Below are 16,399 nucleotides of genomic sequence, written 5' to 3'. Positions count from 1 at the left end.
GGACACTTCAACTAACCTGTATTTAAGACGGCTTGTTGATTTGATGCATGCAATTTTGGCATTTTATATTGAGCATTTTGTGAATTGTGTGAAGCTTTAACATAGTCTGTAGCATTTTCATAGTAACATAAAGCCTGCTTTTATGGCTGTACTCAATTTGTTTGTCAGTTAAATGTTTAAAATTAGTTCTTAGTATGCGATGGCCGGGATGGCATGACCTTATTCATCCCTAAAACTCTCGGGATTAGGAGGTGAGGTGAGAAAGTGTGGGGTGACTTTGGAGTTCCCTAAAGCACAGGATTAGCCATACGCTGCTCTTCTCTTCTTGCAACAAACCCACATGGCCTTGAGACCCTGTCCGCAAGCTCATATAATTTTATTTTCCTCAGTCCCCTTTTACTTGTCGCATGGCTGTGAATACTCTAGTCTCACACACACCCCTATGAATCCTGTTGTATCAGCTCAGTAAAAAGCACCAGTTTGTCTTCATTTTTTAATTTTTATTTACCCATATATAAGTTAGGGCCGGGCAGTTTCAATCTTCAATCACAGTTCTTGCGTTCTATTTATACTGCTGTTATAAGGTATTTACGTCCATCAGCTGCTTCTGAAACCACTGTGATTGTTGAAATTCCTGTCACTCACCCTTGAGCATGACAAGACTGGCCAATAGGGGGAGTGAGTGGCGAAAAGTACTAGTTGAATTAGAGCAGTGGTTCCCAACCTTATTGTCTTGCCCTTGTGTTGTTCATTTATATTTCGACCATGAGAATCATACCAATATTATTACAAAGTGACCAGCTTAACTAGGATTCACAGAGCAAGCCACATAAACTTATTCAAAAAGATAATCATCCAAAAATAAATCAAACTGCTCTTGTCTTTGAAATGATCACATTTCCACTTAACATAAGTTAAAATGTAGGAAAATACAAAGAAGCATCTAGAATATACAGCGGGGAACCATATGTTTACATACACTTTAAAAAGACACATTTGCATTTTTTTCATTTTAAAAATTATTTATATTTGCTAAATGCCAGAAGAATGAGAGAGTTTTTTGGGAAATGTTTTTGTTACTTTTTACAATGTCAGAAGTTTACATAGGTAAATTGGGTGCAATTTCAAGAAACTTGAAGGTGCCGGTTCAAACAATGATGGAAATGTCCTGTCATCATACAGATCACAAAGACAGCGGGTTCTGTGTCCCAGAGACGAACGTGCTGTGTCTGAAATGTGAATATCAACCCAAGAACAAATGCAACAGACCTGGTGAAGATGCTGAACCTGGTAAGAGTGTGTCATTATCCACAGTGAAACAAGTCCTGTATCGACATGGACTGAGAGGGAACTCTGCCAGGAAGAAGTTCTTACTCCAAAAGAAACATCAAAAAGCCAGTTTGGAGTTTGAAAATAAAAAAAGGACAAAGGCTTTAATTTTTGGAGACATATCCTGTGGTATGCTAAAAAAAAAAACAACAACGAATTTTTGGGCCATAATGACCATCGTTACGTTTGGAGAATAAAGGGGGAATCTTGAAGCCTGAGAACATCATCCCAACTGTGAAAAAGGGGATGGCAGCATCATGCTGTGGGGCTGATTTGCTGCAGGAAGAACTGGTGCACTTCACAAAATAGATGATGTCATGAAGAGAAAACACTATGTGGAAACATTGAAGCAACATCTCAAGACATCAGCCAGGAAGTTTTAAGTGGCCATCACAAAGTCCTGATCTCAATCCAGTTGAAAATGTATGGGCAGAGCTAAAAGGCATGTGCACTCAAGGTGGCCTACAGTGTCTCAGTTACACCAGTTCTGTTTGGAGGAATGGACCGAAACTCATGCCAACTATTGTGAGAAACTTGTGAAAGGAAATCCAAAACCAGCCAAGATATACATTTTAAAGGCAATGCTATCAAATATTAATGAAATTTATGTAAACATTTGGCTTTGTAAAAAGTAATGAAAAAAAAAAAAGTGTAGAAAATTCTATCTCTCATTCTTCTGGAATTTAAAAAATGTAATAATTTTTAAAATTCTAATTGACCTAAACAAAATAAAAGTGAATTCTGGTTTCATGTCAGACAGACAGTGAGAAAAAAAAAATATATATATTTTTTTAATATGTAAACATTTGGTTTACAGATAAAAACACATGTTTTTACATGTAAAAACAGCCCCTAAATAAATTACGCTTAATTGTGATTAATGAATTAAATAAATAATAAAGGCCATAATTAACTCAATTGAACATTTTAATCGAGTCCCACTACCAATATATACACTTTAACATCGATAGATACTAATAATGCAAGTGCAAGTGCAAGTGGCTGGTTTAAGAATAGTGCCGCATGCCGTCTGTGCTAAAGACCTTCTTGAATGTGTGTGCATAAACGTTAAGGAGGTCACTGACATCTTATAAACACCAGAGGGACCCTCAAGTTGTGAAGCCGCCAACATGCAGCAGGAGTTATCACTGTCTTCGCGTCTTGTTTGGTTTCCTGAGATTACCACTCATCACTAAATGTACACTATGCAAGACTGAAATCGAACACCACTGAATTATTTTTTTCAGAGGGAAGGTCCTGGAGGCTGATAATCTTGTGGGTCCCATCAGACATTTTCTATTAAATTCTGCTCCCCCCCCGTTTATCGTAACTTGAAAGAATTCCAAGAATGCTGTAGTTATTTGCTTTTTACAGGTCACTGTTATCCTGTTCACTGTTTATATTAACAACCTGTTCTACCTGTTGACAATATATCAACACTATTCATTCTGCTTGTATCAGTTACTTTGCAGAAATCCCTCACATACAAGACTAATTAGATTGGCACTCAGGCAGAACACACACAAAGCTACTCTCTACATTCTATCACACCTGCTCAAACGTGTCTATGTTATAACACTGCATGCATGTGCACTGAAGTATTCTGAAGTCATTAGTGTGCTATGTTTTAAGCCATGTTATATAATAGAAGGCATCATTTGAATCTGAAGCTCCATAGACGCTCTTTAACAGTGGATGCTCCGATGTTTGCAAAGCCGCTCTTTGTTTTAGTTTCAGTAATATTGATTATGGGAATTGCCATTGTGGGTGTCAGAGGCTGGCGTTTAAGGAAGAGAGGAAAACAAATTAAAAAAAATAACAAAATATAAATGAGATAATAATAAAATAATAATAAAACTAAATTAATTGAAAATAAATATAAATAATAATAATTGTAATAATGCCCAGACTTCCCTATCCACGCACACTTCCTCCATGTACTTACCATATATAAATGGATTCTTGCCTGCATCTGGCTTTTCGGAACAAGAGTAAGATCCTTAACACACACAAAAAATAAAAATCATTCAAAGTGTTACTGAATTTTATAAATCAAAGTCTACAAGTCAACAGTTTGCTGAAAATATTAAAGAGGAATCAGAAATCAGTAAAAGCAACCACTCTGTCCATATAAATAAGCTGTGATGTGGTTCCTGCTTCCTTGTAATATGATCCCAAAATACTTCTGACCTTAATTAAAGAGAAGTGTTTGCAAAAGCAAAGCAATTGGGGATTTAAACGTGTGAGGCTATATTTGCAGTAGGCCCTAATATGATGATAGTAAAAGGCCAGTCATATTAAATGTCGCCTTTTATCGCAACTTAATCACACCACAGAGAATAGCGTTCACAACATCTCTGGTTTCGCCTTTCTTTTTGAGAGAAGGCACAACTGTAATGCCCCATAATGGAGTTTTAAAATAACCACTGCTTAACTCTTAGCTATGTCTGAACCTGAGCATGATTAATATTTTGTCATTATGACGTTATGCTGTATGAAAATCATCAGAACTGAATGACATTTTAGTGAAGTGTTTTCAATTATATAGTGGATTTAGTTAACAGTGTTTTGTGGGATAGGATTTAATCTAATGATTATTTTGTGATATTAGAGGAAATGATGGCCCCGGTTGAATGGATGAGGCTCACATGCCACCTGACACCATTTGTCCAAATGCGCCATGACCTAAAGAGGAGAGCTCTTTCTGAGTGGTGGGCCGAATCTTCACTATAAAAGAACCCCTGCTATGCTCCTCCAAAGTATTGAACTGACAGGCTGCCAACGAAGGTGAGTCTCTGGCATCAAGAAACTAATATTAAGGTGTGATTAAAAATAACACAGCTTCCTTCAATTTCCTTTTTGCTCAGTGTCCACGCAGCCACTATTTGGTTTTGGAATAGGTAAATTATTCTTACTCATTTGTTTAAAAGCTTTAATATTGTAATATTTTTCAAACTATAGATGTTTCTACTGACAGGGTTCCTTCACTAAAGGGTCATCATGAGTGGAGACCCAGAAATGGAGTGTTTTGGCCCGGCAGCCATATACCTCCGCAAGCCAGAACGAGAAAGGATCGAGGCACAAAACACTCCTTTTGATGCCAAGACAGCATACTTTGTTACAGAACCAGCAGAAATGTATCTCAAGGGAAAGCTTATGAAGAAGGAAGGTGGCAAAGCCACTGTTGAAATTTCGGGTGGAAAGGTTTGCACATCTATTTATTATTAATGCAAGACGGCAACATGTATGTTGCTCAACTGTAAAGCATAGCATTTGAATATTTTTTTTCATTTTACAGTCTCTGACGGTGAAGGAAGATGAAATCTTCCCTATGAACCCTCCCAAGTATGATAAGATTGAGGACATGGCCATGATGACCCACCTGAGTGAACCTTCTGTGCTGTACAACCTCAAAGAGCGTTATGCAGCGTGGATGATCTACGTGAGTGTAAAACCATCTGCTCATAAACAGCAGTGAGTTTTACTTATGCTTTCACTCTTTGTCCTGACAGACCTACTCTGGGCTGTTCTGTGTGACTGTGAACCCCTACAAGTGGCTCCCAGTGTATGACTCAGTGGTTGTGTCAGGATACAGGGGCAAGAAGAGAATAGAGGCACCACCTCACATCTTCTCCATCTCTGACAACGCCTATCAGTTCATGCTCCAAGGTATTTTTATTCTATTTGTACAGATAATATACAAAACAACATGAAATATAAACATGCATCACTCACAAATGTCTCTCCTACAGACCGTGAAAACCAGTCCATCCTGATTACGTGAGTGTTTGTGCTTCTTTTGAACAAATAGATCACATTATTGGATAATGATTAGTATGTATTAATAATATTCCTTCCTTGCTTAATTAGTGGAGAATCCGGAGCAGGAAAGACGGTCAACACCAAACGTGTCATCCAGTACTTTGCGACAATCGCAGTGGCTGGAGGAAAGAAGGCTGAGCAGGTTGCTAGCAAGATGAAGGTATGTAATTTAAAAATATGACATCAGAACATTTGAAGTGGCTCTAAGTCAAACATTATTGACAGGGGTCGCTGGAAGATCAAATCATTGCAGCAAACCCACTGCTGGAGGCCTATGGTAATGCCAAGACCGTGAGGAATGACAACTCATCTCGTTTTGTAAGGCACTTTGTCCATGAACCAATGTTTTTTTTTTTTTTTTTTTTAACTAAACTACATTTCTCTGAAAAAGGGTAAATTTATCAGGATCCACTTTGGAACCACCGGAAAGTTGGCTTCAGCTGATATCGAAACATGTAAGACATTTTGCATGACTAAGGTGTTGAATAACAGCCTGGCGCGCCATCACTCACTGCTTTGTTTCACAGATCTGCTGGAGAAGTCTCGGGTGACCTTCCAGCTGTCTGCTGAGAGGAGCTACCACATCTTCTACCAGCTGGCCACAGGGCACAAGCCTGAGCTCATCGGTGGGATTTCAACGTCATAATGCATTTATAGAGAACATATATGGCGTAAATTAAGTTGCTCCAATGTTTTATCTGCTACCCACAGAGGCACTTCTGATCACCACCAACCCTTATGACTATCCAATGATCAGTCATGGAGAAATCACTGTCAAGAGTATCAATGACATTGAAGAATTCATTGCCACCGATGTGAGTAAATGTTTGTTTACTGCAAAGCTGTGAAGCACATTAACCTTTTATTTTTGCAGACTGCCATTGATATTCTGGGATTTACCGCTGAAGAAAAATTGGGCATCTACAAGCTGACCGGTGCGGTGATGCATCATGGGAACATGAAGTTCAAGCAGAAGCAGCGAGAGGAACAGGCAGAGCCTGATGGCAATGAAGGTGATTGGCGTGTTTACAGAGGAGCAATTAGACATTTGTATTTTTTTTGGGGTGAGATTTCATGACCAAGGGATTTTATTTTGCACATATTCCAGTGGCTGATAAAATAGCTTACCTCCTGGGCCTGAACTCTGCTGATATGCTCAAGGCTTTGTGCTACCCCAGAGTCAAGGTTGGCAATGAAATGGTGGTTAAAGGCCAGACAGTTCCACAGGTAAATCTGCCTCACCGTTGGTTTAGATTAAACTCATAATTTGTGTTATTTTATTGAGTCTGGTTTATGTCATCTGAAGGTCAACAACTCAGTATCGGCTCTGTGCAAATCCATCTATGAGAAAATGTTCTTGTGGATGGTGGTCCGCATCAATGAAATGCTGGATACTAAACAGCCCAGGAACTTTTTCATTGGAGTCCTGGATATTGCTGGCTTTGAAATCTTTGACGTATGTGGAGTTTTTATTCATTTCATATGATCTGCACTATGTTTGTATTTCTTAAAAATATGCAATATACTGGCTTCTAGTTCAACAGTCTGGAGCAGCTGTGCATCAACTTCACAAATGAAAAACTGCAACAGTTTTTCAACCACCACATGTTTGTTCTGGAGCAAGAAGAGTACAAGAAAGAAGGCATTGAATGGGAGTTCATTGACTTTGGGATGGACTTGGCTGCCTGCATTGAGCTTATTGAAAAGGTACAAAGAAGTGTTTCGATATATCAAAATGTAAGCATTTTTTTTCTGAATGACATTATTGTTGTGTGTCAACAGCCGATGGGCATCTTCTCCATCCTTGAAGAGGAGTGTATGTTTCCAAAGGCATCAGACACAACCTTCAAAAACAAACTGTATGACCAGCATCTTGGGAAAAGCAAGTCCTTTGAGAAGCCAAAGCCAGCTAAAGGCAAAGCCGAGGCCCACTTCTCTCTGGTGCACTATGCTGGCACTGTGGATTACAATGTTATGGGCTGGCTGGATAAGAACAAAGACCCCCTGAACGACTCTGTGGTTCAGCTCTATCAGAAGTCCTCAGTCAAACTGCTGTCCCTGCTTTATGCAACCCATGCTGCTGAAGGTGAACTTTATAAGAATATTTGCGATAATGTTGTAATCCTTAAATGATAGTGTAGAATATTTGTAAATAACTTGATTACTTGCTGATTTAACAGGTGAGGGAGGTGGAAAAAAAGGTGGCAAGAAAAAAGGTGGTTCGTTTCAGACAGTATCAGCTCTATTCAGGGTAAGTAAAAAAATATCTCTTACATTCTATAAATAAAGGTTTGTATTAAGTTAAAATATTATTCTAACATATTTTTAGGAAAATCTGGGCAAACTGATGACCAACTTAAGAAGCACTCATCCACATTTTGTGCGTTGTTTAATTCCAAATGAGTCAAAGACTCCAGGTAGACCTAATGCTTTAAATTAGTGTGGTGGTTTCATGCAATTTAACATAATACATGTTTGTTTGTTTGTCTTGTTTAGGTCTGATGGAGAACTTCCTGGTTATCCATCAGTTGAGATGTAATGGTGTGTTGGAGGGAATCCGCATCTGCAGAAAGGGCTTCCCAAGCAGGATCCAATATGGAGACTTCAAGCAGAGGTAATTTTCACTGCCATTATTAAGAGAAGTTACTGAAATGTAGCATTAATATTTCAAATTCTAATTCTGACCGTTTTTAAGACTTGCTCATTTTATGACTGCCTGCTTCTTTATGAGTGACTTATGTACGCAGCTGGAGAACACACTTTTCTTCAGGATCAATAAAGTATCGTATCTTATTCTTATTAGATACAAAGTATTGAATGCCAGTGTCATCCCAGAGGGACAATTTATTGACAACAAAAAGGCCTCAGAGAAACTCCTGGGCTCTATTGACGTTGACCACACTCAGTACAAGTTTGGACACACCAAGGTACTTTTTATATACTGCATATAATTTGTGCATATTTGTTTTATAATATGCAGAATGATTGATATTTATACAACTTGGTAGGTGTTTTTTAAAGCTGGTCTCCTGGGAACTCTTGAGGAGATGAGAGATGAGAAACTTGTTTTGCTGGTCACAATGACTCAGGCTCTGTGCAGAGGTTACGTAATGCGAAAGGAGTTTGTCAAGATGATGCAGAGAAGGTAGGTTTCCATGTAGCCTGTTAACTTTTGCTACCAAAGTAACTAAAGCCATCTTTTGGTTTCAGGGAATCGATTTATTCCATCCAGTACAACATCCGCTCATTCATGAATGTCAAAACTTGGCCATGGATGAAGCTGTACTTCAAGATCAAGCCTCTTCTGAAGAGTGCAGAAACTGAAAAAGAAATGGCCCAAATGAAAGAAGACTTTGAAAAAACCAAAGCGGACCTGGCAAAAGCTTTGGCCAAGAAGAAAGAGCTGGAAGAGAAAATGGTCACTTTGCTCCAAGAGAAAAATGACTTGCAGCTCCAAATTCAATCTGTATGTGAAACGTAATTTAGCCACTGTATTTATATATACTAACTAATGATTGTGACCGTAATGCAGGAGGGTGACACCCTTGCAGATGCAGAGGAAAGATGTGAGGGGCTGATCAAATCCAAAATCCAGCTTGAGGCCAAAGTCAAAGAGACGGCTGAGAGACTGGAGGATGAGGAGGAAATCAACGCTGAGTTGACTGCAAAGAAGAGGAAGCTGGAGGACGAGTGCTCCGAGTTGAAGAAAGACATTGACGACTTGGAGCTCACTTTGGCCAAAGTGGAGAAAGAGAAGCACGCCACTGAGAACAAGGTATTGCACTACATTATGTGTGCTAAGTAGCTAGTTTGAAGGTCAGTAACTATGGCGACACACTGTAAATATACAGTAATAGCAGCAAAAACTGCCAACGTTTTTAGATGATTGACAGCTCCATAAAAACACAATTTTGAATAAACTATACATTTCAGTTAAGAAGCCAGACATGGCTCAGTACCATGTTCCTTTATTTTTGTAATAAAAGGTGAGTATGTCACTCCATACTCAGTGGTGGTAAGCTTCATGTGTAGCCACTGCTGCTCTGGGGCAAACTGACGTAAGCGACTGCCGATCTGCACTATGTGACCACCACTCACTCACTTACTCATACACACAAGCATGCACACACAATCTTCTAGGATACCTGGTATTCCCTTACGGTCTCCCATCCAGGTACTAACCCTGCTCACTGTCTGAGGTCTGACGGGAACAACATTCACAAAGTGAAATTGCCAGTTAACTACAGTTTTAAAGTTACTTAAATTTAAATCATCAATTCAGCTCACTCGCCACATTTTTGTAAATTCTTTCTGATAACAATATGAAAATAAAAACAAAGCCCCGACTTTTATTTAAGTTGAGTATAGTTAAGCAAAAGTTTTTCTTTCCTAACTTAAACTTTTGTGTAACTTTTATTAAACAGTCTGAGCAAGTTAAACAAAAGCACTGTCTAATAAGAAAGTTGTACCATGGCTTTTGCTCCTTTTTGTGACTACCAGTACTGTCACTAACAAATCTAAAATCAGGGACATTATACATTATACTTGTATTCTTGCATTCTTTTGCATATGAAATTGCAAATAGCCCTCGGTTTTTGCAGGTCAAAAACCTAACAGAGGAGATGACTTCTCTTGATGAAGCCATTGTCAAACTATCCAAGGAGAAGAAGGCCCTCCAAGAGGCCCATCAGCAGACCCTTGATGACCTTCAGGCAGAGGAAGACAAAGTCAACACTCTGACCAAGGCCAAGACCAAGCTGGAGCAGCAAGTTGATGATGTATGTCAAGACAATCAATTATACATCTATTAAAATAGAATGATGAAAAAATATTCTACTTTCTTCAACAGCTCGAAGGGTCCCTGGAGCAGGAAAAGAAGATTCGCATGGATCTGGAAAGAAGCAAAAGAAAACTTGAAGGAGATCTTAAACTGGCCCATGAAACCATTATGGACCTGGAGAATGACAAGCAGCAGTCCGAAGAGAAAATTAAGAAGTGAGTATTCATGCATACGTGAAACTACAAAGCATATTTATAGCTAGATTTAACAATATGAGTTTTCATTTCCATTTTAAGGCGGGACTTTGAGATGAGCCAACTTCTTGGTAAAATAGAAGATGAACAAGCAATTGAAATTCAGCTTCAAAAGAAAATCAAAGAGTTGCAGGTGAGTCTATTGTGATTTTGAGCCCATCCATAAGTACTCCATTATGCTGATGTTTTTGTCTTATTAGGCTCGTATTGAAGAGCTGGAGGAGGAAATCGAGGCTGAGCGTGCTGCTCGGGCCAAAGTGGAGAAGCAGCGCTCGGATCTCTCCAGGGAACTTGAGGAGATCAGTGAGAGGCTTGAGGAAGCTGGTGGAGCCACCTCTGTTCAAATTGAAATGAACAAGAAACGAGAGGCTGAGTTTCAAAAGCTGCGCAGAGATCTCGAAGAATCCACTCTGCAGCATGAGGCCACTTCTGCCGCTCTGCGCAAAAAGCAGGCTGACACTGTGGCCGAACTGGGAGAGCAGATCGACAACCTCCAGAGGGTCAAGCAGAAACTGGAGAAGGAGAAAAGTGAATATAAGATGGAGATTGATGACCTTTCAAGTAACATGGAAGCTGTTGCCAAATCTAAAGTACATTTTTCTGAACATTTTTTGAAATTATTTACTTGACGAGTATTATATCACATTATACTTTGTTTTATAGGGCAATTTGGAGAAGATTTGCCGTTCCCTTGAAGATCAGCTGAGTGAAATTAAGTCTAAGAATGATGAGCATGTGCGGCAGTTAAATGAAATGAGTGCTCAAAGAGCAAGACTGACCACAGAAAATGGTTAGTGAGACAAAATAAGTTTGCGATAAAAGAAATATCTACTTGAACTATGAATTTACTTGACCAGGGGAGATTGGTCGTCACCTGGAAGAGAAAGAGTCCCTTGTTTCCCAACTTACAAGAGGCAAACAGGCTTACGTACACCAAATTGAGGAATTTAAAAGGCATCTTGAAGAGGAAGTCAAAGTATGTCAATATGATATTTTAAACAAAAGTTTGGGCTTTTCATTTCTTTCAAACAATGGCAAACTCTTTTCATTTAGGCCAAAAATGCCTTGGCTCACGGCCTGCAATCGTCCCGTCATGACTGTGACCTGCTTAGAGAGCAGTATGAGGAAGAGCAGGAGGCCAAGGCTGAGCTGCAACGTGCACTGTCCAAGGCCAACAGTGAGGTGGCTCAGTGGAGAACCAAATATGAGACTGATGCCATTCAGCGCACTGAGGAGCTGGAGGAGGCCAAGTGAGTCAGTGAGGTCTCTCACAAACAGGTGTTTATCATTCTTCGTCTTTATAATGTTTAAATGAGTCTTTCTTCAAAGGAAAAAGTTGGCTCAGCGTCTTCAGGATGCAGAGGAATCCATTGAAGCTACGAATGCAAAATGTGCCTCTTTGGAAAAGACCAAGCAGAGACTTCTGGGTGAAGTGGAAGACCTGATGATTGATGTGGAGAGAGCTAATGCTCTGGCTGCTAACCTCGACAAGAAACAAAGAAACTTTGACAAGGTTTGATTTCTACTAATGTGTTAAACAAGCCACTTCACTACAGCCGTCAAATGACAGAGATTTATGAATGTGTTTAGGTTCTTGCAGAGTGGAAGCAGAAGTATGAAGAGAGCCAAGCCGAACTGGAGGGCTCTCAGAAAGAAGCTCGTGCATTAAACACCGAAATGTTTAAGATGAAAAACTCTTATGAGGAGGCGTTAGACCATCTGGAGACTTTGAAGAGAGAGAACAAGAACCTCCAGCGTAATGCAATAAATGCTGTCTCTTTAGCTATTGAACTGCATGAAACAAATATTTAAATGTGGACAAAGTGGTATAACTCAACTCTGTCTGCTCTTTGTTTCACTCTCAGAGGAAATCACTGATTTGACTGAACACCTTGGAGAATCAGGAAAAACAATCCATGAACTGGAGAAGAGCAAAAAGTCAGTAGAGACTGAGAAAACAGAAGTTCAAACTGCCCTGGAGGAGGCAGAGGTAATTTCAACGTGCATTTTCATGCTTAAAGTGAATTTGGCCTAACCATGTCAAACTCTTGTATTTAATTGTACAGGCCACTTTGGAGCATGAGGAGTCCAAGATCCTCCGTATTCAGCTTGAATTAACACAGGTCAAAGGTGAAATCGACAGGAAACTTGCAGAAAAGGATGAAGAAATCGAGCAGATAAAGAGGAACAGCCAGAGAATCATCGAGACCATGCAGAGCACTTTGGATGCTGAAATCAGGAGCAGAAATGATGCCCTGAGAATCAAGAAGAAGATGGAGGGAGACCTCAATGAAATGGAGATTCAGCTGAGCCATGCCAATCGCCAGGCCGCTGAAGCCCAGAAACAACTGAGGAATGTGCAGGGCCAGCTCAAGGTACTTGTACTAGTTCAATTCCAGTATAAACATATTGTTAATAAACAGATTTTTAACAATCACTGTCTGCCACAGGATGCACAAGTGCATCTTGATGAGGCTCTCAGGAGTCAAGATGAAATGAAGGAGCAGGTGGCCATGGTGGAGCGCAGAAACAACTTGATGCTAGCAGAGATTGAGGAGCTGAGAGCTGCTCTGGAGCAGACCGAGAGAAGCCGCAAAGTGGCTGAACAAGAGTTGGTGGACGCCAGCGAGCGTGTGGGGCTTCTTCACTCACAGGTAAAAGAAATTAAGATAAAAATGCAATGCAATGCAAAGATTGAATAAAGAAATATCATAAGCAAGGCTTACTACGGAAATTACATAATGCTATGACTAACTGAACTACATTTCTGCGCACTGTCAGAATACCAACCTTATCAACACTAAAAGAAAGCTTGAAGCTGATCTTGCCCAAATTCAAGGTGAAGTTGAGGATGCTATCCAGGAGGCAAGAAATGCTGAAGAAAAGGCTAAAAAAGCAATCACTGACGTGAGTTTGTTTGAAACCTTCCTTTAATTTTATTTTATTTGCCATCAAAATGTATTATTGTAAGTTTTGCAACGTAACTTTACTGTGTTACAGGCTGCCATGATGGCAGAGGAGCTAAAGAAGGAACAGGACACCAGTTCTCACCTGGAGAGGATGAAGAAGAACCTGGAGGTGACTGTGAAAGACCTGCAGCACCGTCTCGACGAGGCTGAGAACCTGGCCATGAAGGGCGGCAAGAAGCAGCTCCAGAAACTGGAGGCTCGGGTAATAATCATAACACCAATTATATTATGCATTATCTCATAGGTGATACAAAAAACAAAACAAATAAAAGATCATATTTTTGTCATCTCGAAATAGGTGCGAGAACTGGAATCTGAGGTTGATGCTGAGCAAAAACGTGGTGCTGAGGCTGTTAAAGGTGTTCGCAAATATGAACGTAGAGTGAAAGAGCTCACCTACCAGGTACATCATTGCTGGCTTCAGTTGTGTTATAACTTTTTTTAAATTAACATAAATAATCTGGATGTGAGGTGCGTTTTAAACCTCTAGAGGGCATGAATCACCGTCCAAAGACTTGTCTGACTTACCAAAGCACATCTTGAAGAAAGCCACTTTAATTAGACTCCAGTATGTGTTCATTTCTAGCATGCTGCTAGCATGGTGTTTATTCAGGGGTATAGTAAATATTCATTTTGAATGATAAGATACTACATAATTCTTGTGTGTCCTATCATTTGCTGTGCATTGTTTCTGTTGATTTATGGTTTAAAAAGAAAAACAGCCATCACATTTAATATAAAACTCACTATTACTCATATTAAATGTGATGGCCTCTAGACTGAGGAGGACAAGAAGAACATCACTCGTCTTCAGGATCTGGTGGACAAACTGCAGCTCAAAGTGAAGTCATACAAGCGTAACTCAGAGGAGGCTGTGAGTACAGGGTCATGTGAGGTTACCGAGGGTGTAATGCATGAGTAATAAGACTTATTCTTGCTGTGGCTTCTAGGAGGAGCAGGCCAACACCCACCTCTCCCGATACAGGAAGGTCCAACATGAGCTGGAGGAGGCTCAAGAGCGCGCCGACATCGCTGAGTCCCAGGTCAACAAACTCCGGGCCAAGAGTCGTGACATTGTCAGGGTAATGTACAATTACATTTCGCAGTATTTTTATCACTATTATTTGAATATAGGTTGTTTTGCTTACTGCACAGTAATAACATTTGAATACAAGGTAAATAGTAATGTAACTTGGGAAAGCAGGAGATCAAGTACACGATTGCACCGAAAATCCCAGCTATATTTATATGTTATTACACTTTATTGCCATCCTATTACATGACTCCCATCCTATTACTGTGCTATTACTGTGCTGTTAAGTAAACTGCTTCTTTGTAGAAAAATAAGATGTTCTGATCAATTTCGTATTTTTGTAGGGAAAGGATGCTGAAGAGTGAGTGGCTGAAAACATCAAAACTGCAGAAACAAGAACTCATAAAATATGTGCTTTCTGTTGTGTCAAACAATAAATTTCAGCATCAATAAGTCAAGCATTTCTTTTTGTTCTTTTTGTTTGTTTTTATGTAGAAGCTCCGATCATGTTTAATAAAGTAACAGCTGTATTTTGCACCATGTGTCAACCATTCACAGTTAATGGAACGTCCTTAAGGTTACCATAACTGTAAATCTTTGGCCTGTGGTGATAATGTTTCTGATAGCCTGGTGAACTTATAGTTTTTTAAGCATGTGCTGCCTTATGTCAACACGTAGCTATGATGACAGTGGACACATTACTGCAACCACATCACGTACGATAGATTATTTTTTAGATTTATAGAGGTCGTGCTATGTTTTTGAGCGGACACATATCTAATAATTACCCTTTACGCTCAGTTTATGACAGAATATGAAAGAATGAAATACAGTAATAGCCCTTGCTACTGCGCAGTCCTGAAGCACCTCTGCTTCCCTCAATCTCAAAGGGGGCTCTTGTTGTGTTGAGTATACGTGACCTTTTGTTTGGCTGAGGGGGACCTCCAAGGAATAGCATGTTTTATATCAAAGGCTGTTCCACAATAAGACTCACAGGCAGCTGAGCTCTGAGAACACTGGAGGAGACAGCTATATTTGTATTTCTTCCTAATAAGCACAACCACGAGCATAAGAGTGTCAAGTATCACATTTTTATTGAACATATAGAACTATGCGACTGGGTGTGAAGCTCTCAGTGCACCACTGCTAATGCCCTCTGTTCATCTTTGGCAGCTCAGCATCATCTTTCAACAAGGAAACTATGCAAACAACTAGACATCATAGAACCTGATCCCTTTTTTACCGGGCAGAGGGGAACAAACACTTGACATAGGAAGGTCAAGCCGCAAGTTGGGCCTTGTCTTCAGTTCATCTGTCAGGACACATAGCACACCAAGGCCATTTAAAGAAAGGGTTTAAAAATAATGCCAGTGCCCTGGGACGATGCAAGTGAAATCTGGAGACAGAGAAGTAATCACCTGTTCGCTGGAGATTCCCTGTCAGACAGTTGGTGCCATAATAAGGGACTGTCACACAGTTTACTGTCTAACTAACAAACCGTTTATGAAGCTTGATGTATATTGGGACTGCCGGGACAACACACACAAGTATTCAGAACATTCATGGCAGTTTGCTTGTTGACACCAAAAGCAGGCGCCCCGCAGTTAAAGCTGTCGTTACCTCCAAACTTTTGACTTTAGGAGTACAAAGGTGAAGAGGCTCTGTCTAGACCATAATCTGATTATTCCTTCATGTTTTAAACACATTCATATTATTTATGACTGTTGGATTGGAACATAAAACATGAATATAACTAGTTTATGTAATGGGTTTAAATGGTGCTACTCAGAAAACCAACATTTTTCTCGTGTGGTACTTCCTGTAGTGAAAATCTTTGAAAACCTCTGCTCTTAGCAATACTGCTAATCTGCAACCTTGATTCGACTTCAGCCACTGGTCCATCTGCAGTTTTAAGTCAGTGGGCAGAGAGTCTTGATCCATTAAAGGAGAAGCATGGACTGTCCACAAGATTCACACAGTCCCCACTGACTGAGGCTCTGGTGGAAGATCTGAGAGAGCCCTGACGTCTGACAAGAGCACAAAACAATACATGATATGAAGAATATGTGTGCGTGTGTGTGTGCATGCGTGCATGCGTGTGTGTGTGTTATATGTGTGTTTGTTATACACTGCGTTCCAAATGATTATGCAAATTACATTTTTCTAAGATTTTCTAAATTGTCAACTCAAATGAGAGTCAGCATCATTTTCA

The 16,399-nt window shown here is 39.8% G+C and overlaps 1 protein-coding gene across 1 annotated transcript; it reads left to right on the top strand.

Annotated features, from left to right (window-relative positions):
• Positions 1-4,329: 4,329 nt before the first annotated feature.
• LOC306979827 (myosin heavy chain, fast skeletal muscle-like) lies at positions 4,330-14,587 on the top strand (the record flags this gene model as incomplete). Its single annotated transcript, XM_079578957.1, has 39 exons — positions 4,330-4,533; positions 4,628-4,771; positions 4,842-4,998; positions 5,082-5,109; positions 5,200-5,311; positions 5,377-5,469; positions 5,543-5,606; positions 5,679-5,777; positions 5,863-5,966; positions 6,026-6,164; positions 6,260-6,378; positions 6,458-6,607; positions 6,688-6,858; positions 6,934-7,237; positions 7,332-7,402; positions 7,481-7,568; positions 7,648-7,765; positions 7,955-8,078; positions 8,160-8,296; positions 8,362-8,617; positions 8,684-8,926; positions 9,753-9,929; positions 10,001-10,146; positions 10,228-10,318; positions 10,386-10,775; positions 10,849-10,975; positions 11,043-11,161; positions 11,239-11,435; positions 11,515-11,698; positions 11,776-11,941; positions 12,051-12,175; positions 12,252-12,560; positions 12,636-12,839; positions 12,967-13,092; positions 13,186-13,356; positions 13,453-13,557; positions 13,933-14,028; positions 14,105-14,236; positions 14,532-14,587. The coding sequence occupies 39 exons, from the start codon at positions 4,330-4,332 to the stop codon at positions 14,550-14,552; spliced, it is 5,811 nt and encodes a 1,936-aa protein (XP_079435083.1). The 3' UTR covers positions 14,553-14,587.
• Between the last annotated feature and the right edge of the window lie 1,812 nt (positions 14,588-16,399).

Source organism: Gobius niger (assembly GCF_951799975.1).
Source record: "Gobius niger genome assembly, chromosome: 20".
Taxonomy (NCBI): domain Eukaryota; kingdom Metazoa; phylum Chordata; class Actinopteri; order Gobiiformes; family Gobiidae; genus Gobius; species Gobius niger.
The sequence above is the reverse complement of the archived record's forward strand: the minus strand, read 5'-3'. Positions and strand labels throughout refer to the sequence as shown.